This window comes from Phytophthora cinnamomi (genome assembly GCF_018691715.1).
Source record: "Phytophthora cinnamomi strain GKB4 chromosome Unknown Contig53, whole genome shotgun sequence".
NCBI lineage: Eukaryota > Oomycota > Peronosporomycetes > Peronosporales > Peronosporaceae > Phytophthora > Phytophthora cinnamomi.
Window position 1 is genome coordinate 360,862 of NW_027150986.1, and position 19,321 is coordinate 380,182.

At 57.6% G+C, this 19,321-nt stretch overlaps 7 protein-coding genes across 7 annotated transcripts; 5 read left to right on the forward strand and 2 right to left on the reverse strand.

Moving 5' to 3' along the window:
* Positions 1–519: 519 nt before the first annotated feature.
* Positions 520–1,179, forward strand: IUM83_00112 (swi snf-related matrix-associated actin-dependent regulator of chromatin subfamily; the record flags this gene model as incomplete). Its single annotated transcript, XM_067923853.1, has 1 exon — positions 520–1,179. The coding sequence occupies one exon, from the start codon at positions 520–522 to the stop codon at positions 1,177–1,179; it is 660 nt and encodes a 219-aa protein (XP_067788617.1).
* Positions 1,180–1,344: 165 nt separating this feature from the next.
* On the reverse strand, positions 1,345–2,445 carry IUM83_00113 (G2/Mitotic-specific cyclin A; the record flags this gene model as incomplete). The annotated part of the gene is made up of 1 exon (XM_067923854.1): positions 1,345–2,445. One exon carries the CDS (start codon positions 2,443–2,445, stop codon positions 1,345–1,347), a length of 1,101 nt encoding a protein of 366 aa, XP_067788618.1.
* Positions 2,446–5,349: 2,904 nt separating this feature from the next.
* Positions 5,350–6,702, forward strand: IUM83_00114 (putative phosphatidylinositol kinase; the record flags this gene model as incomplete). The annotated part of the gene is made up of 1 exon (XM_067923855.1): positions 5,350–6,702. The coding sequence occupies one exon, from the start codon at positions 5,350–5,352 to the stop codon at positions 6,700–6,702; it is 1,353 nt and encodes a 450-aa protein (XP_067788619.1).
* A 770-nt stretch (positions 6,703–7,472) lies between these two features.
* Positions 7,473–10,371, forward strand: IUM83_00115 (N-acetylated-alpha-linked acidic dipeptidase-like protein; the record flags this gene model as incomplete). Its single annotated transcript, XM_067923856.1, has 5 exons — positions 7,473–7,762; positions 7,830–7,911; positions 7,989–8,458; positions 8,524–10,120; positions 10,201–10,371. The coding sequence occupies 5 exons, from the start codon at positions 7,473–7,475 to the stop codon at positions 10,369–10,371; spliced, it is 2,610 nt and encodes an 869-aa protein (XP_067788620.1).
* Positions 10,372–10,653: 282 nt separating this feature from the next.
* IUM83_00116 (ryanodine-inositol 1,4,5-triphosphate receptor Ca2 channel (RIR-CaC) family protein) lies at positions 10,654–14,847 on the reverse strand (the record flags this gene model as incomplete). The annotated part of the gene is made up of 1 exon (XM_067923857.1): positions 10,654–14,847. The coding sequence occupies one exon, from the start codon at positions 14,845–14,847 to the stop codon at positions 10,654–10,656; it is 4,194 nt and encodes a 1,397-aa protein (XP_067788621.1).
* A 562-nt stretch (positions 14,848–15,409) lies between these two features.
* On the forward strand, positions 15,410–16,936 carry IUM83_00117 (Iron(III)-zinc(II) purple acid phosphatase; the record flags this gene model as incomplete). Its single annotated transcript, XM_067923858.1, has 3 exons — positions 15,410–15,839; positions 15,912–16,020; positions 16,090–16,936. The coding sequence occupies 3 exons, from the start codon at positions 15,410–15,412 to the stop codon at positions 16,934–16,936; spliced, it is 1,386 nt and encodes a 461-aa protein (XP_067788622.1).
* A 311-nt stretch (positions 16,937–17,247) lies between these two features.
* On the forward strand, positions 17,248–19,137 carry IUM83_00118 (Ubiquitin carboxyl-terminal hydrolase; the record flags this gene model as incomplete). Its single annotated transcript, XM_067923859.1, has 6 exons — positions 17,248–18,090; positions 18,173–18,349; positions 18,429–18,545; positions 18,614–18,781; positions 18,848–18,935; positions 19,016–19,137. The coding sequence occupies 6 exons, from the start codon at positions 17,248–17,250 to the stop codon at positions 19,135–19,137; spliced, it is 1,515 nt and encodes a 504-aa protein (XP_067788611.1).
* Between the last annotated feature and the right edge of the window lie 184 nt (positions 19,138–19,321).

The following is a 19,321-nucleotide window of genomic DNA, read 5'->3' on the forward strand; positions in this document are numbered from 1 at the left end:
GAACTGCCAGCGAAGACTGAAGAGGTTGTTGAGCTCGACTTTGCTTCAGATGTCGAGCGTGCTCTGTACATGCTGCTGCATCGCTCTACCAAGCGGCAAGTGCTTCGGTATTTACAGTCCAAGGAGGCAAGACAGACTCGTCGAGTTCCTCTTACTACTCCGACGAAAGATGGTGGCGAGCGTCCACTGTTCATGCACGTGTTTGAGCTTATCTTGCGCTTACGACAAGTGTGCGATGCCTGTTCCCTGGTGACCGCAGACCCCTTAGCTGAAGTGCAAACGCGAGCAGCAAGTGCCGAAGCGCTGGTCGGGAATGGAAGAGATGGCATTTCTCCGTTTTCTGCTGGAGAATCCGAACTGCTGAAGCGTCTACAGGACCAGCACACCGATGGAAATGCCGTGGCTGGGTGTGGTCCATTGGAATCAACGAAACTTACAGCGCTGATGCATGAGTTGAAGAAAGTGCGAGCTCGTCGTGAGCGAGTACTCGTGATTTCTCAATGGACAAGTTTCCTGGATATGATTGCCGAGCGTATCGACGCTCACAATGCTCAGTGTGAATCGGTATCGTCGTTGGAAGATACGTCAGCGGCCGGCAAGGAGGCCATCGCTTTCGCCAAGCTGGATGGTAGAATGCCAGCCAAGGACCGAGAGCAGATCGTGCGGAATTTTCAGCAGCAGGAAGATAGCTTTGATATGGGACCGGTCGTTGGCCCTCCGCTGGATGTGTTGCTGCTGTCGCTGCGCACTGGAGGTCTCGGATTGAACCTCACAGCAGCGGCGCACGTTTTCATTATGGAGCCTAGCTGGAACCCAAGTCTTGAGCGGCAAGCCGTCGATCGAGCTCATCGTTTCGGTCAGACGAGGGAGGTGCGCGTCGTTCGCTTCATTGTGAAAGGATCGATTGAGGAGCGAGTCGTGGCGTTGCAGAACAAGAAGCGCCAACTTACAGCTGCGTTCTTAGGTGATGGAGATATCCTTTCGACGGCCAAGAAGAGCAGACTGCGCGAGACTCGGCTGTCGACAGGAGACCTCAGGAGATTGTTCTTCACGCAGCAGGAGCAAGAGCAAGAAGGTCTTCGGCAGCAACAAGAAGACGACGGAGACCATCGTGCACAGCAGGATGAGGGTGCAGAGGACAGCGACGGTAGCGTGACATGCATAGAAATAAGTGACTAGAAAGGAGGTAGAATAGATTAACTAGCAGGAGACTGTAAGGAGATAAACTGTGGTGGAGAGATAGCTGGTTTTAGAAGTATAAGTTAATGATTTGTTTGGCTTCCGTTAATGCCTTCCTATCTACATGTGTGTCTGGGTGTGTTGGTTCCTACCTATTGTGGTTGTCTACATGGTCACTTTGCGCTGACGCTTGTTGGGGCGGTCGGTATCGGTCTCGGAGCGTGCGGGTGAGGGCGCAGTCCGAGTAATACCGATGGTTGATGAAGTCGAAGCAGTCGTTCGCACGGGAGCAGGGGATGCTTGGGATGGTGACGGAGACAGCGTCTCGGTGCAGATGAGGTACGAGTCGTCCGTCTCGTTGGAGGGGGACGACGGGGTCTCGTCGTGGATGTCGAGCACTTGTTCGATTGCTGTGGGGCTCTGCGTGAGCGACTTGAGGGGCTCCATCATGCAGGGGGCGGCAGCTTGGGCGGTCTGAGTCCGGGAGGGATTAGCTGCTGTGCCGAAGTACGCGCCGCGCACAATTTTGAAGGCTGCACGGTAGGCGCGCTCCTCGATCTGGACGGTCTTGAGCGCCTTGAGCAGCTTGGGGACGGTGAAGTTGTACTCGGACTTGGCCACGAGTTGGACGGCGGCCTTGGCCAGACTCGACGCGGAGCACTCGAGCGACGAGATGTCCTCGACCACTCGCTCCAGCAGGTTGAACACGGAGGCGACGCAGTTGGCGCGGCGGTCCTTGTCGTCGCCCTCGAAGGGGAGCTCGTTGACGAAGTCTCTGGCCATGGTGAAGACGTTCGGGGGGTTGAAGCGGAAGCCGATGAGGCGAACGAGCTGCGCCTCGGCGTCGACCATTTGCGCGCGCGAGAACTTGCGCTCGCACATGAGCGCCATCTCCTCGAGCAGGATGGGCTTTCCCTCGTGCATCTTGCTGGCCGTCCACATGCAGATCATGCCCAGCAGCTGCAGCGTCACGCGGTCCACCGAGTGCACGCTGAGGTACTGGTCCAGGAAGTGCAGCGCGCCGAAGACCGTGTCCATCTGCAGCTCGAACTCCTTGGCGGTCTCGAACATCCAGCGGCACACGCGCAGGCGCCAGGTGGCCGTCATGCCGTGGCGCTGCACCTCGCCCAGGTACTGCGGGTTGCGCAGCGAGGGGTAGTGCTTCTCCTTGAGCAGCGCCCACTGGATGATCTCGTGCGCCTCGGTGGCGCACTCGACGGGCAGCTCGTAGGGCATGGCGGACACGGGCACGGCACAGACAGGCATGGTGGGCACACGCAGACAGAAAACACAGAGAGGAACACACACCGCGAGGCTTGTTCAGACCACGGGAAAGCCAGGAATGGCGCCAAGCATAGGTGGCGAGGCAGGGGCCACTCCATCATGTTAACCGGTATTTGCGGCAATATGGGCTAAACCCGGGCGGGTAGGCTGCGGCGCGGCGATTGGCGTAAAATGCGCAGCGAGTTTGCGCGAATTGCCGGAGGCGGATGAACCGCTTTTCTGCCAGTCGCTGGCGTTCGCGCCACGAAGAGCCCCGGCTGTGCGCGGGTGGGCCGAATGAACCCATTCGGACTTAGCCCGGCGCCATGCTAATCATCCGACAGGTGGCGCGAGGGTGGCGGGAAGTGATGCCTGCGTGGATGCAGCCGGCCACGACGGAAGAGTCTATCGTGGTGATGCCTTGAGGCATTTGGTGTGTTTGGTGGAGGCGGCACCGGCACAGACGCCGAGGTCCGCATGCTGGGGTTTTGCTCGAGCCGGGCGGCATGGCGCGCGGCCAGCAGCGGGTTTGATGGCGCGAGACGATCGGCGAGGGCCGGGGTTGGACCAGCCTCGGTGCCACTTTTCTTCCTCGCTGGCGAGGAGCAGCAGCTGCAAATGAGCGCCCCAACGGGCGCCGCCACGTAAGTAGCGAGCCACAGGCGAGGATCGCCTTTGTTTGACGAGGTGATGCATTCGCTGGCATTGCCCCGCAGGGTGTTGCGCCGCGAGGGCGCTGCTTGCATTGGCGCTACCGCTTCCTCAATGCGCTGCGCCTGGGCCGCAGCGGGTGGGGTTTCCGTTACAATTTTCGACGCCGATTTGCCTGCAGGTCCGGATCGACAATGCATGTCGATAGGCTATCGACGATAGCAAGCAAGATATCAGGGCAGCGCGGGGCGGTCTGCAGCAGACTCTGCTGGGCATTTCTGCTGGCCTGCAGGTCGAGCGCCGCTGCTGCGAGGATGTTTGAGAGCAGCGGCCCACTCGCTGCCAGGTGGCGCCGAGCCAGGCTGCCTGCGATTCCCCTTGCATGAAAAACGCGATGCTTACATGACGGGGTGCACGCCCAGCCCTGCTTGCACGAAACGGGCAGCGGCACCGGTAAACCACCAGCACGGGCGGTATCGGTGTCGGTGTCGCCACGTGGGTCTCGGCCCGCGAAGCAAGACCCGCTGCAACCACATGTATATAACCGTTTACGAGTGGCATGGTGCGCTGCGAGCGGATACCATTGCACCGGACCCTCCGGCCCGGAGTCGGGCCAACGGAGACGCTCGCCGAGTATCTCTCGCGATGCAGCGACGGCGCTGGATATCCTATCAGCCAGGGCTTCACGGACTCGGCGTCTCGTGCAGGCGCCCTGTGACGCTCTCGCCGAGCGGCGGCTGCGTGCGAGCTGCAGAGCGCGCTTGATCTTGTCGAGACTCCGTTGCGGCGGTGGCGAGTGCAGTTGGGCACGGTGCACGAGCGTTTCCAGCGGCGTGTCCCGGCAACCGGCGTGCGAGCGAAAACAGCAGTGTGACAGGTACATACCCAGCGGCGGCGCGTCTGGCGCTGACGGCGGGGCCTCTGCGGCCCGCAGACTGCGAGCAGGAGGCGAGCGCTGCTTGGGAATGCCCCACCGAGTTGAAGCTGGTCGCAGTGGATACTTTGCAAGGGTATTGTGAAAGTTGTGCGCGATACAGAAAATCTGCTTGGCGGATACTTACTAGTGATGACGATTACTTCCGCGCGGTGTGACAATTCTGAAAGCGATTCGTCTTGTCTATGGCGCCAAGTGCAACATTCATCAGACGATTGAGCAACGCCTGCTCGCTGCAAGAGAGAGCAGGGAACGCCGCGCCACGCAGGCCAAGAGGGCTTGCTCGACATTACGCGGAGAGCGAGCGCAGCAACGCCGGCGGCGGCGAATGTATGATACATTGTATCATCGTTAGCTGCTCTAGAAGTTCTAGTAGAACCGTCGTCGCTGGGTGCCATCCCCAAGAGTCGTGCTGAAACCGACTTCTTCACTGCAGAAGGGCATGGTTTCACATTGCTACGTTACACAGTCTCAATTGCCTTGAAAATGCCTGGCAGATGCACTGTGAATTCGCCGCAGTCAGAGGTGGGCAGCTCTGAGAGCTGCTGCTGCTGAGCTAAGTGCGCTCTGAGCTGGGCCAGGTGCACGCGTGTCGCCATCTGAGAGAACGCTCGCACGCGGCGCTCTTTCTGCCATATTTTGCCATGCGAACCGCGCAGCAGCTGGTCGTCACGGGCGGCGATTACCCCTCCGAGCGTAATAACAGTCCTCCTCGCCGCGTGAGCGTGGGTTCCTCTCCATGAGAAAACGCCGCCAACTGCTTACAGTTAGCAACGCCGTGCTTGATGTGCGGGCAAAGATGCACAGCACAGCCCTTTCAAAACCTCCAGTAAATTCTGGTGAATGCACCGCCTTGCAGTCCTTTATCACCTCTCTATTCCACTATCTAATTCATACCATCAATACAATACTTCCATATCCTATCCATATCAAACACCTCTATTATACACTACTACTCAAATATCCTTTGTTAAATGTAAATATACATTTTCCAAGTGCTCCTGAAACCCGATCGCGCTGGCTATTCCTGCCCCGCTTCTGTCGGTCGCCATTCCGCAATTTGAACTCTAGCAGACAAGCAGCTTGTTCCGCCCCCGCGCTTGAAGCTCCGCCTCCGTCCCGAGCCTTCCGCCCCACCAGCCTCCGCGCCGCACCCGAGAGACAGCCGCCCCCGTAGCTCTCTCTCCGTGCCTCTCTCTCTGTCTTCCGTTTCTTCTCGGCCCTCGCCCGCTGCCCCCGAACAAGCAAGCGAGCAGCACCTCCCCGCGACCACCTCAGTCACTTCGCACGCCGCCAGAAGAAACCCAAGCCAGAGAGGAAGCATGGGCGCTGTTGAATGGTTTCGCGGGAGCTCGGACAGGGCGGACGGCGCGCTGGCGCACGAGGACGCGGGGCGCAAGAGGACCAAGAGCCGCTTCAGCCGCCTGCGGCTGCACGGCTCCGCCATGCTCAACGCCAAGGGCCTGCTGCAGCAGACGGTGGTGACCAAGCTCGTGCAGTTCCGCCTGTCGCCGCTGCGCTGCACGTCGCCCTTCAAGCGCGACAGCGAGTGCCCCATCATCCCGTTCGTGGACAAGCAGGACTGCGCCGAGCCGGAGACTGAGCTGCCCGTCGCGCTGGACGCCAAGTGGCTCACCACGGAGGCGGCCGAGCGCTTCGCCGAGCAGGTCAAGAGCATGGTCGCGGACGCAGGCAGCTCGTTCCAGATGACGAGCGAGGGCTGCGGCGGCGCCTACTTTTTGACGGCGGAATCGATGGAGAAGTCTTGTAAGAAGATGAACCCGATGGGGATCTTCAAGCCGCGCGACGAGGAGTACATGGCCCCGAAGAACCCGAGAGGGTACGTGAAGGAAAACGCGGTGGTGGGCGTCACGGAGCACCCGGTGAACAAGGGCTTCCGAGTCGGCAACGGAGCTCTCCGTGAACGCGCCGCCTATTTGCTGGACAACGCCTACGGCAGCTTTAGCGGCGTGCCGGTGACGAACTTGATGGTTTTGAATGTGAATGGAGAGGAGAAGGAGGGATCGATGCAGCGCTTCGTGGCCTCGCAGTGCTCGGCGGAGGACATGGGCACGCTGAAGTTCGCGATCCCCGAGGTGCACAAAATTGCAATCCTGGATGTGCGTCTATTTAACACGGACCGCCACGCTGGCAACATCTTGCTGAGCGCGCGGCCCAACGATCAGACTTTCGGCATGACGCCGATCGACCACGGCTTCTGCTTGCCGTCCTACAAGCAGCTCGACGGCGCGACGTTCGACTGGCTGCAGTGGCCCCAGGCCGAATTCCCGTTTACGTGTGCTGAGCTCGACCACATCGCGTCGCTGGACGAGGCGCGCGATGCGGCTGTGTTGCGTGCCGTTGGAATCGAGGAAGAGTGTGTGACGACGATGCGTGTGTGTACGGCGGTGCTCAAGCGTGGAGCGGAGGCCGGATTCTCGCTGTTCGAGATCGGCAGTCTGCTGCAGCGCGACGGTGACTTCACGTCGCCTTCGCAGCTGGAATTGGTTGTCGCCAAGGCGGCGACGGTTGTGGAAGAGGACATGGGCATGTCGGAGGAGAAGGACGGTGTATCCTTCTTCGACGCCATCGTGGCTGAGTCCGCTCGCCAGGCCGAGAGCATGTTCGAGGGACAGACCAAGAAGAAAGTGCGAAGCATCAGCTGCTTCAGTTAAAAAGAGCGTCGCAGAGCTCCAGAAAGAAGAGCTCGGGCGTGGTGAGTGAGTGAGTGTTTTGATGGAAGAAACATTACAAGAAAATAAACAAGAGAGGAGAGGAAGGAAACCGCGACGCTGCAAGACAGCGCGTGAGACGCGAAGGCATGACGCACCGAGCTGCGGTGGGTGCCCTCTATATGTGAACTAGTGTAAGAATTAGGATCGCCACAAGGACATGAGTGTCTGTGGACGAAGAAGAGAGAGACAAAGAGCAAAGGACGGGCGCCGCGCCAATTGCAGGCGAGGCCCATGTAAACCCAAAGAAAAAGTTGTTGTGCGTCCTTGAACTCCCTCTTGCTGATTCAAGCAACTGCAGCGCGTCTAGCGTACTTCAAGGCTGTCGTGAACCGACTCGATGCCGCATCGACGATGCGCACCAAGCAGAAGAAGCCGGACCGCACAGTGCGTGTCGTTGAAGTTGGTCAGATGGCAGGGACGCCAAGCCACGTTGCGGTGGTCACTAGCGGCGCAGGAATAGCTGGTGCCCTGGTGTTGATGGCTCACGCTATTCTTGCTGCGCTCGGCCATTGTGAGCACGGCGATAGCAGCAGCAGCATCGCACAGCTCTACTCAGCATACACAGCGCCTGCAAAAATAACGGGTGATGTGCGTCGCCCAGGATAGCTCCTCTGGAGCGTGCGCGATGTCGGGCAGAGCTTCCATTGCCGAAACCAGCTAGCAGAGCTCAGGACCAACCTCCAGCAGCAACTGCGAGCCTTGAGGTCGCAATGGGCTCTTTCGACGACAGGGCCAGCATCATCAAGGGCGATGCACTCAAGGTGCTCCCCGACCTCGATCTCGATGAAGATGGCAGCAACGTCGACGAGTCCAAGGTGCCCTTGACGAGGTCGAACATCTACGCCGACAGCCCGCGCGAGGTTCAACTGAGCGACGGCATCAGCGAAGAGGAGATCGTGCATCGCCGCCGCGTCGGAATCGCTTTTGTGATGGCCCTGATCCTGGCCAGCGCTATCTGCGTCATGCTCTTGGGGGTCCTAGGGCATGAAGAGAACTACGGGTAAGTCCACACGGCACACCAGGTAGCACACACGTACTCACCGAGTTGTTGTCGATCCATTCTGCAGCTCCACGCCGGCTATTCAACACCATTTCATCGCTGCCACTTCGGCCGACGGGTTCCTGAAGAACCTCGAGTTCTACTCCGACGTACGTTCGACAGCACCGATCTCGGTAAAGCGTTCGTTCATGATGCCTAACTCGATCTCTGTTTCCATACACAACAGATCACCCGACACACCGGCAGCAGCGGAGATTACGAGATGGCACAATTCATTCGTTCGAGTGCCATCGACTCTGGCTTCGAAGATAGCTCCATCAAGATTGACGAGTTTGAAATGCTCGTCAACGCACCATCGACACTCACGATCGATATCTTGAAGAAGTCGAACAGCAAGTCGCTGGCCTCCTACGACTTCATCGCTGAGCACGCTGCACGCCAGGTTAAACGCCAGGCGAAGGGCAAGAGCATCACTAAGCCTCACGCGGCATTCCACTTGTACTCCAAGAATGGTACCGCAACGGCAGGAGTCGTGTATGCACACTTCGGTTCCTCCGATGACTACCAAGCCTTGGCACAGAACAACGTCTCTGTCGCTGGCAAGATTGTGCTAGTTCGCATGGGTGGTGACGTATCACTTCCAGCCAAGGTGGTCTTGGCCGCCAAGTTCGGCGCAATCGGTGTGCTCACGTACACGTACGTTGACTTGACCTGTACATTTGTCCTGCGCACTCGTTTTCTGATGCCGTGCTCTTGAACAGGGATCCTGCTGACGATGGTTCTGCTCGAGGCCCCACAGCACCTGACGGACCGTGGCGTCCAAGCACCACGACAACTTTTGGCAACGTCTACATGGGAGACGGTGATCCGACTATACCGGAAGGGTTCTCAGCTACACGCCCCATGGGAACCAACGCGGACCGCATCTCGGTTGAAGACGTCTACTCCATCAACAACACCTTCAATATCCTACCGCCCGTAGCCAGCATGCCAATCAGCGCTGCTGTGGCCCAAGACTTGCTCACCAAGATGGAGACCGCCGCCAGCAAGGTGTCGAGCATCAAGACAGTAAAAGCTGCCGAGGTTTTCGGGTCGCGCTGGGAAGGTGGTGCCCTGGGCGTGCAGTACGCTCTTGTTGTTGAAAATGGCAACTCCTCGTCGGCAGCACTGGGAACCGTCATCAGAATGACAAACCGCAACGTGTACTCGCTCACTACGACGTGGAATGTGATGATCACGGTGCACGGGTCTCGCGAACCGGACCGTCATGTGCTCGTTGGTGCCCCCCGTGACTCGTTGAACGCTGGAGCTGTCAGTCCAGGATCGGGTAACGCTGTGTTCCTGGAGGTCGTACGAGCACTTGGAACCCTCCTGCAAAATGGATGGACCCCGCACCGCACGCTGGTCCTCGCCTCATTTGGTGGCGAGCAATTTGGCTCTGTCGGCAGCTCTCACTGGATCGACCGATATCCGGGCTTCGGAAGTGGAAACACCGGACGCGGTGTTGTGTATCTGCACCTGGACGATGTTGTTCGTGGTGCTGGCGCGCTTCGCTGCAAGGCATCTGCCACGATCCGCAAGAACATCTATCTCATGACTGCGGCCGTCGCTCAACCGAAGACGCAAGACTTCCCTGATGTTGACAGCTTTTTCTTCAAGAACGCATCAAGCACTTCTGCTGTAGCTGCCGGAAGCTCCAGCAAAGAAGAAGACGACCTAGACATGCTGCCGATCAACGCGACCTTCTCCAACGACGAGCTCCCGGAAGGCAGCGGCAACTCTGTATTCGCGTACTGGCTTGACGACGCCAACAAGAAAAACCCGAGTGGTGTCGAGTTGGAACTTCCACCCATGGAGCGTTCTCTTGGCGGCCGTATTCCCCCGTTCCTTGGACGACTGGGCATTCCGTCCCTCGAGCTTGGTTTTGATGGAGGCTACTTCGGCGTGGGCCAAACTAGTGCAGATATCCCTGCGTGGATCTCGCACTTTGCTGATCCTCAATTCGCGTTTCACCGCGCCGCTGCTGAGTTGTACGGCAGTATCCTTTTGTCCTTCACCGACGCACAGTTCCTGCAGTACGACTTTACCGAGCTGTCGCGCGAGCTACGCCGTGGCGAGGCATTCCTGGAGGATGCTCTTGCGCGCGAGGGTCTGACCGAGACCGTGTCACTTGCTCGCCTGCACAACGCAACAACCGCATTTGAAGCTGCTGCCATCAGCGTAAGCCACGAGATGAACGTCATCTCCAACGAAGAGCTCGACTACAGCCGAGTCCGGGAAGTCAACAACCGCCTGCTCCGCGCTCAGCGCGCGTTCTTGCTTCCGTCGGGCCTCACGTATATTCCTTGGGTCAAGAACGTAAGTGTTCCTCGCACCTGGACGGGATGATGCAGCATAATCCGCTAACTTTGTGTGGTCTCATTCATTCGTGTGTGCAGGTCCTGTACGGCATTTCCGAGTGGGATGACTACCGCGTGGGCTTGTTCCCGGGAGTCTCCAATGAACTCAAACGTGGCAATGCCATGACAGTGCGTCGCGAGCTTGTGAGACTCTGCCTCACCATTGAGGCTGCCACCGACATCCTCTTGGACGCACCTGATGAGGAGTAACCACCCTGCACACTTGATCTAACCCACACAAATACATCCGTCATATTAGGATGGTACTGGCAACGTAAAATGGCTTACCGTGACCACGAATCCCTGTCACGAGACAATACACGAATTAAACCCACCACTAGGACTCTGAAAAAATGCAGCGCGATGTGGTAGAACACCAAGTTTTCAATTTTGCCAACATGGATTTCCATGCATCAAACTGCAGTGCCGGCTGCTAGGCATGCACCAGATTGTGCTACCTGCGCCAACACTGATATAGAAGCCGAGACGAGATCAATACTTGCTTGAGCGGTCAAGAATCGTGAAATTCATCGCGATCAGGGTCTTCAGTGTCTCCTTGGCGATGTTGATATCATACTCCTTTTCATCGTCCGTGAGGAACACATAGGGCACAAGGCACGGGTGCTTCTTCGAGTTGTCGTCACGCAGCGGGCCGTAGGTCCAACCTTCGTCCATACGTCCCTTTGCCCAGACCTCATGTGCGTTTTCGGCTAGCAGATCTACGAGCCGCAATAGCCTCGGGGGCAGCTCTACTGCCAATGTGTCAATAGGCAGAGGCCGGTACACCTCGACATTGCCCTCGCCATACGTCGTGAAATATGGGGAATCGCCCATCAGACTGTTGCGACGGAAGCTCATCGCTTCGCGCAGCAGCGATGGCACCGGCTTCGCCGGTGCACCAGGGTGAGAGGCAGTGCCCAACTCTTCAAACACAGCAGCATCGTTGGCGCGTGGGCTGGTGGATTCTGAGCCACCACTAACTAGTGAGCTGTTACTACCGCCCACGCCATCAATATCCGACATCATCGACGCCGACCGAGAAATAGAGTCATGAAAGGAACCACTGTGAGAGCGCTGGTGGTTCGCTCGCGTGATTGTGTAGTTCATGAAGACGATCGTCTTGATGGTCTCAATAGACGAGCGGTAGTCGAAGGCCTGCTCTTCTACGGAGAGTAACTTGTAGGGAACCAGGTTCGGGTGCAGCTTTTTCTTGTCGTCACGCTCCTTACCGTACACCCACCCTTGTTTGAGACGCTCAAGAGCCCACATATCGTGACAATTGCGGGCAAGCACGTCACCAAGGTGTTCAAGGTGGCCTAGCTCCACCGTGGACGTGTCTACTGGCTTCGGACGGTAATTGTGGCCCTCCTTTTCACGTGAGGGCATGTCAATCAGACATTTGCGGAACCGATACATCACCTGAAGAGCTTCACGACGCACTTCTGCTTGTGAGCACATCGCCTTACGCTTGTCCTTGCGCAGGAAGAGGTCCAACATGCGCGATATCTCATCAAAACGCAGGCTTGTTCGGCCATCGGCGCGAACGCTATCAAAGAGCAGTCCAAGGTGATAGTCATCCACCATGTGGTCCTTCGAGTAGTTCCACAGCTTCGTAGCACGCAGCAGACCCATCTTGAGCTCCTGCAGCATTGTGCGGCACAAGTGTACCGCCAGTCGCCTTCTCGGGATTCGCAGTTTTTCACCGCCCATCAACTCAAGAACACGTTCTCGAGGTGTACCATCGTCGAGGTCAGAGTCTTCTCCGAAGGACCCTAACGACGAAATCGAACGAGGCGGAGCGAATGCGTTGGGCATCTTGCCAGGGGCGTTCGCTCCAGCACCGGCACTCTCGGCTTCATTAGGGCCAAGGACAACGCATTCCACCGACAACTTGCTGTGATGAATAACCTTGAGTGCGAGGCCATCACCAAGAATCGAGTCGCCTTGCAGGCGAATTGTGATACCGATGGGAATCATTTCCTTGATAGTCTTGTGATCGAAATTCTCGGACAGCCGAATGTGTGAGACTAATTCACGACTTTCCTTGGTGCTGCTAGAGCCGCCGCCATTGCCGCTGTGGGCAGTAGTGCCATCGTGAGTCTTGCGATCGCCAAAATTGATACGGCGGTCGAATTTCATACCGAATCGCAATAATGCAACAACACGCCACACAGCACCGCGAAATAGCTTCCTCACACGCTGACGAGTCTCCTCCTGATCAACAAGGTTCGTAGAAATAAGCCGCACTTGTTGCCACGGAATGACACGGATAACACCGGGATCCTTTGGCACTACGACTGTCGGTGAACATGCACTCACAAAGCTGCGGATACGCGCCAGAACATCGTACTCGACATCTTCACCGCTGGCCGTCTCGTCATTCTTTGCGACTTCATAGTACTCCGATAAAATGGCAACGAACATATTGACAAGGATCTGGAAGACCAGCACCACAAACGTCCCAATGAAGAGCGGCGCGACGCGAGGGTTTGCTTGTCGCAGTCGCGCATAGTCCATCTCTCCAGCAAGCATCTGGAAGCAAGTGCCGTAAGACTTGCTGATGGTCGAATATTCCTCAAGGGCAAACCCGAAGGCATAGCTGCCCATGGCTGAATATCCCAGGAAAATAAGATTGAAGATAACCAAGAAACCCATGAGATCACTCATAGCCATACCAAGCACACGCCACAGCAGGTTCAGCGTTGCGTTCATGCGTAAGAACTTGAACACCTTGAGCAAGCTGATAGCAGACCCGAGCGAGGCTAGGTCCGATAGCTGCTGGAACCCCGTCAAAAGTTCCTGAGAGCTTGAGTGGCTCAGCTCTTCCACACCACGGCCTTCGCGCAGTTCGGCTAAGTGCAATGCAAAGGTACTAGACGCCATGTAGTACTGAACCATGTAGCTCAGTATCGCCGCAAGTACCAGCAAGTGCGTAAGCTCGAATAGGTTCCACATGTCCGATCCAAGGTACGTGGTTACGCCCATTGTACTCATTTCAGTGGCTTCACCAATACAGTACGTGATGAAGAACAGAACGAGAGCAACCCAAAGCAACACACGCACGTCAAAGGCCTCGCGCAGCAACGACAGTGAGTCCCGAACAGCATTGAAAATTCTGCTGTGCAGTCTTGGGTGCGGCGGCGGTGTGGCGTCTTCATCATTTTCAGCAATCGCAAACTGCTCTGGTTTCTCATGGCCAATCACACGGACGTGCGAACTGTGTGCGAAGTGGTCAAGGTGGCCTGACGGATCCACTTTAAACACGTGCATACCAATCGTGAATACGCGGGTGACTGGGTTCAGCAAAATAAACTTGAAAGCTGCAGCACGAGTATGTTCTGAGAGGAAGTTGTCGCGCTGGAGCTTGGTTACATCCTCTAAATCGCATAAATCCACGGCGTAACCACCTGAGCCGTAGGACTTGACGGGGGCGAAGAACAACCAATCCACAACGGATCGGTAAATCTCTGGCGACAGCTCGCCTAGGCCATCTCTCCACTCGTACACACGCCCGGTTCCGTTTTCGCCGAGCAAAGGAGTCTTTTGCTCGACGTCGGGGCTGTAATACGGATAGCACGGCGCCTCCCATCCGTCGTAGACCCGGCATCGTTGCTCCTTCACGCGCACTTGCCGGAAACCTACTCCGCCAACACGAACCCATTGCGCCGTGACGTCTTCTCGATCGCACACAGTATCTCTCAACTTGCCAGCGAACGCGTAGATGTCTGCGAAGGTCTTGATATCGCACTCGCCTTCTTCGCGACAGGTGAGCGCTCCGACCACATCGTTCTGATGGAAACTCTCTTCAACCGGCAACCAGGACAGCAGCGAGAAGAGCACCAACAAGAACACAAAGTAGACGACGAGTTCCTGGTAGAACTGTCGGCGCTTGATCTCCTTGTACTCGGACGCGACGCTCACGAGATCCAGCTTCTTCTTCTCCATGTGGATGCCGCGGTAGATGTACATGGTCTCCGTCGAGTCCTTCGTCCACATGGACAGGAACCCCCTCGCCGCGCGTCTGGACGTCACCACTTGCTGCGCGACGCCCGCGAACGACGAGTTGCTGCGATCCAGCGTCGGCCTCTTGTCTGCGTCGGCATCTCCAGCGCTGCTCCCGCCACTGCTGAGCGCCGCCAGACTCTTGGACGTGCGCAGGTGCGAGCGCACGAGCGACGCCATGTTGCGCAGACTCGGCTGCTTCTTGGTGCGTCTCGGCGCCAGGCCCGCCGAGCTCCTGGGCGGCGCCGTGACCACGTCGTCCGCCTCTTCATCAGACAGCGAGCTGGTGCGCAGCGTCACCCTGTTCCTGCGCCTGAGGGTGCCCACGACGATGCCCATGTTGGCGCTGGCGGGGCGAGGAGCTCCGGACTCGCGCCGCACGCCGCCGGAGCTCGTGTTGCTGCCGCTCCCGCTGCCGCTGCGCAGTCTCCGGGGCGGAGCATGCATCTTAGGCTTGGGCTTGGGCTTGAGCGGCGCTGGGGCCTTGTCCGCGCCGTCTACGGCGACTGGAAGCGCTCCGTTCGTGCTGGGGACGCCATTGCTGAGCTTCTCGGCGTCTTCCTGGGCTGGGGACGAAGCGGCTGGAGCTGCGGATGCTTCGGTGGTCGGAGGGGGCACTGAAGGGGTTGCAGACGCTGCAGCGGGCGCTGTATCTGCCGCCGGGGACGCGCTGGCGACGTCCATTGAGAGCAACTGGGGGTCTCCTGCGCACGTGCTCAAATGAACCGCTGAAGCTGAATTTTTTCAAGGTTGGAATGTAGAAAAGGAGCTAGAAGTTAACCCATGTCGAACTTAGGGCACGGATTGGCGCAAAAGATATTCGTACTTATTTGGGCTTTTTAAAGAATACCCAAATTTTGGGGTGAGCGCTGCACACGTCACAGACGCATTTGGTTGCCCTTGTCCTGGTGAGGACGATTCCAGCTGGTGTTCACTGGAGAGGACGAAGATTCAGGCCATTGGAGCGCCGTGAATCTGCGTCGAGCCTCAGGGCCTCATGCCCAGGGCAAGATGCTGCATGGAGCCAAGCCCATTCGGCATTGTGCCATCGCGTTGACAGATTAGAATGAAGCCACTTTCAGTGGTGCCAGATGTGGTGGCATTAGCCTCGTACGGCTCGACGATTCGGCCGCGCGCCCACTCGGCCCACACACGCGCCACCGACACCAGCCGGAGAGGCTCCAACGCCCCACTCCTTGAAGCGAAGCCAGCCTCGACACCACCGACACGCTCCACGCACACCAAAATGGCGATCGCAGGCGCTTCTGTGCTGCTGTTCGCGTCCGTATTCGTGCTGGTAAACATGGTTCGCGTCCCCGTCTACGACGAGTCGATCACCAGCATGTCAGCGATGCTCGGAGGCCCGACGGGGTCCGCGTCGCCGTCTCAAGTCCACGTTGCATTCGGTAGTGAAGCCACCGTGAAGAGCTACTCAGCCATACGGATGTCAAACGAGGCGGCGGGTGAGACTCGACTGGGCATGACCATTTCCTGGGCCACGGATGTGAAGACGGCGACGTCCTCGGTGCGCTACGGGCTGTCCAAGGACGATCTCTCGACGGTGCAGCAGGCCGAGGAACCATGCGAGCAGTACGACTTCTGCAAGTACACGTCCCCGTGGCTACACCACGTGACGATCCCTGGCGACAAACTGAACCCGGACACAACGTATTACTGTGAGTACTGCTGTATGTTACAGCTGTAGATTGGGTTTTCAATCAAGGATTGACCAACCTTTGTTTTTGTAGATCAATGCGGCGACGAAACGGGCGGCTGGAGTGCCGTGTACTCGTTCAAGACTGCGGTGCCTGTCGGGAGTAAAGCCCCACAGACTTTTGGCGTCATTGGAGACCTCGGGTAGGCGATTGCACCGGGCGGTTGTTCTCTAGCCTTGTTCTTCTGACACTTTTTTTTTCTTTTACGCAGCCAAACTGAGTACTCAGAGCAGACTATCCGCCACCTTGCTGCTGTCCAGTCGAAGATGAGCATGATCGTCTGCGCCGGAGATCTCTCGTACGCCGATAGCGAGCAGTACCGCTGGGACCGCTGGGGCAAGCTTGTCGAGCCGTTGATCGCCAACATGCCGTGGATGATCTCCTCGGGCAACCATGAGGTGGAGCGCCCCTGCCAGCCCGAAGTCAGCAAGTTCGTTGCGTACCAGACGCGGTTCCGCATGCCCTACGAGCGCGAGAACCAACTCCAGCGTCGCAATCTGTATTACGGTTTCCGCGTTGGTCTTGTGCACTTCATCATCTTGACCCCATACGTGGATTCAACGCCGGCGTCGCAGCAGTTCGAGTGGCTGCAGCAGGAGTTCAAGCGTGTCGACCGCAGCGTCACCCCCTGGCTGGTGGTCATCATGCACGGTCCGTGGTACAATAGCAACACGGCGCACCAGGGCATGGAGCCGCACATGGTCATGAAGAAGAACATGGAGGACATCCTCTACGAGAACAAGGTGGACGTCGTAGTCGCTGGCCACGTCCACGCCTACGAGCGCAGCCACCCTGTGTACAAGGAGAAGGTGGTGCAAGACGGCCCGGTCTACGTGGTGCTAGGCGATGCCGGCAACCGCGAAGGCCTGGCGCCGACCTACTTCGACCCGCAGCCGGAGTGGTCCGCCTTCCGCCAGGCCGACTACGGCTTCTCGCTGCTGAACGTGGCGAACCGCACGCACGCGAGCATGCAGTGGTTCGAGGACCGGCCAACGGGCGACGCCATCCTGCGCGACACGGTCACGCTCACCACATCCAAGTTCCGGTCGTCGGGCTAATCCAGAGCTGCAAGTGAAGTATTGTACTAACTAAAACGTTACGTGGTCTCGTGGTTCTCGTTACTGCGAGAAGTTTTTAACTACGAACAAGTCCTCGTTGCCAGTGTCATTGCAGTCCACTTCAACGAGCGTCAATGTAGCCATGTATAATGTAGCCATGTACCGTCGGATTACTAATCATGTTTTCATCCAATGGCGTCGCACCTGCCAAGCTGCCTTCTCGAACCTGCGATCCCTCATGCCTTCAAGCCCGAGGTCATTCCCCCACAATCGAGATATCGGATCGATCTACGACAGCCCAGACGAGTGACATGACGGCCAAGGTGAGCGTCAAGTGGGGCAAGCAGGTGTTCCCGGACGTGGAGGTGGACAAGGCGGCGCCCGTGGCCGTGCTCAAGGCGCAGCTGTACGCGCTCACGTCCGTGCCCGTGGAGCGCCAGAAGCTCATGTCCAAGGCCTGGAAGGGAATGCTCAAGGACGACGTGGACCTGAGCTCGCTGGACAAGCTCGTGGACGGCACGGGCGTCATGCTCATGGGCTCGGCCGAGGTGGTGCAGAAGCCCAAGGAGCCCATCGTCTTCATCGAGGACATGACCACGCAGGACATCGCCGCCACGGGCACCGTGTACCCCGCGGGCCTCGTGAACCTGGGCAATACGTGCTACATGAACGCCACGCTGCAGTGCCTACGCCCCGTGAAGGAGCTGCGTGAGGCACTGAGCACACAGGCCGGGGGCGTCTCCGCCGACCTGGCCAACAATTTCACCACGGCGCTCAAGGACATGTACGGCCAGCTGGACGGCAGCGTGGACAGCATCACCCCCTCCATGTTCGTGAGCGTGCTGCGGCGCGCCTACCCGCAGTTCGCGCAGCAGTCGCCACGCAGCGGCGGCTACATGCAGCAGGACAGCGAGGAGTTCCTCTCGACGCTGTTCTCGACGTTGCAGCAGACGCTCACGCAGCCTGCGGGCGGACTCAAGTCGCTCGGACCCACGTCCAACGTGGTGGACGCGCTCTTCGGACTCGAGATGGACGAGAAGCTCGAGTGCGCGGAGAGCGACGCGGAGCCTGTGGTCGTCAAGAAGGAGAAGGCGCTCAAGCTCGTGTGCAACATCACCATCGACACAAACCACCTGTCCGAAGGCATCAAGATTGTAAGTGGTGAAGACGGGATGGAGATAGAATGCCTGTGTGTGCGTTTCTTACGGATGGTTTTCTTTTATTTTACTGTTGCAGGGACTCGAGGGCACGATTGAGAAACACTCTGAGGTGAAGGGCGGCAACGCCGTGTGGAAGAAGACGATGCGGATAAACCGTCTGCCCAAGTACCTGTGCGTGCAGTTCATGCGCTTTTACTGGAAGGCGACGCCCGAGAGCCGCGACCACACTGGCGTCAAGTGTAAGATGCTGCGGGTAAGTTGTAGCTTTGAGTCTGTGCCTGTAAATGTGCATGGTGCTGACAAAAAGTGTGTCTACCTACTAAAATGCTCAGCCCATCAGCTTCCCTATGACTCTGGATGTGTACGACTTCTGCTCCGACGAGCTGAAGGCAACTATGAAGATCTCTCGCGACAGAAATGCTGAGAAGATTCTGAATGAGTTCAAGGAGGTGCGTGCCATAGTGTCAACTATGCCTCAAGCGAGAACTCACATTGAACACCTGTTCTTTTGTAACAGAAGCCTGCTGGTGAGAAGAAGGAGGGCGATGCTGAGGAAAAGAAGGAGGCGGATGAGGATGACCCCATGGACGGTCTGTCCGAGGAAGAGAAGGCTGCCCTTGAGACTGCTCGTGCACTCTCGATGGGAGCCAAGTCTCCTGGAATTGAACTCCCCATTGATTTCCAAGTACGTGTTGTGATGATGTAGATTGTTGTATGGGCTAGGATGCTTATCTTGAATGCTTTTACTCAGGGAAACTACGAGCTGTACGCGATTTTGACGCACAAGGGTCGTTCTGCCGACTCCGGTCACTACATGGCGTGGGTACGCCACGAAGGAGGTACGCCGCGCTGTAATTGCTGTCAAAAGGACACGAGTCGCTGAGCTAACGATAATGTGTTGGTGTGGACGTGAACGTAGACGACTGGTACTGCTACGATGACGACGATGTGACGCCGTGCAAGACAGAGGACATCATGAAGCTCAAGGGCGGAGGTGACTGGCACATGGCCTACCTTGCTTTCTACCGTGCCAAGAACTAGGGTGGTCATGATAGCGACGCCGACGGTTATCGCGCGGAGGTAGTGCAACAAGCGTAGCAAAGCAGAGATGGAACACCGTCATGTTCACGTAGAAGTGAACGATCGAGTAATGGAGCTATCCGCATTGTCATTGTACTGCATCGTTCAGACGGAAACGTGAACGAACAGTGCTTGCGAACAGATC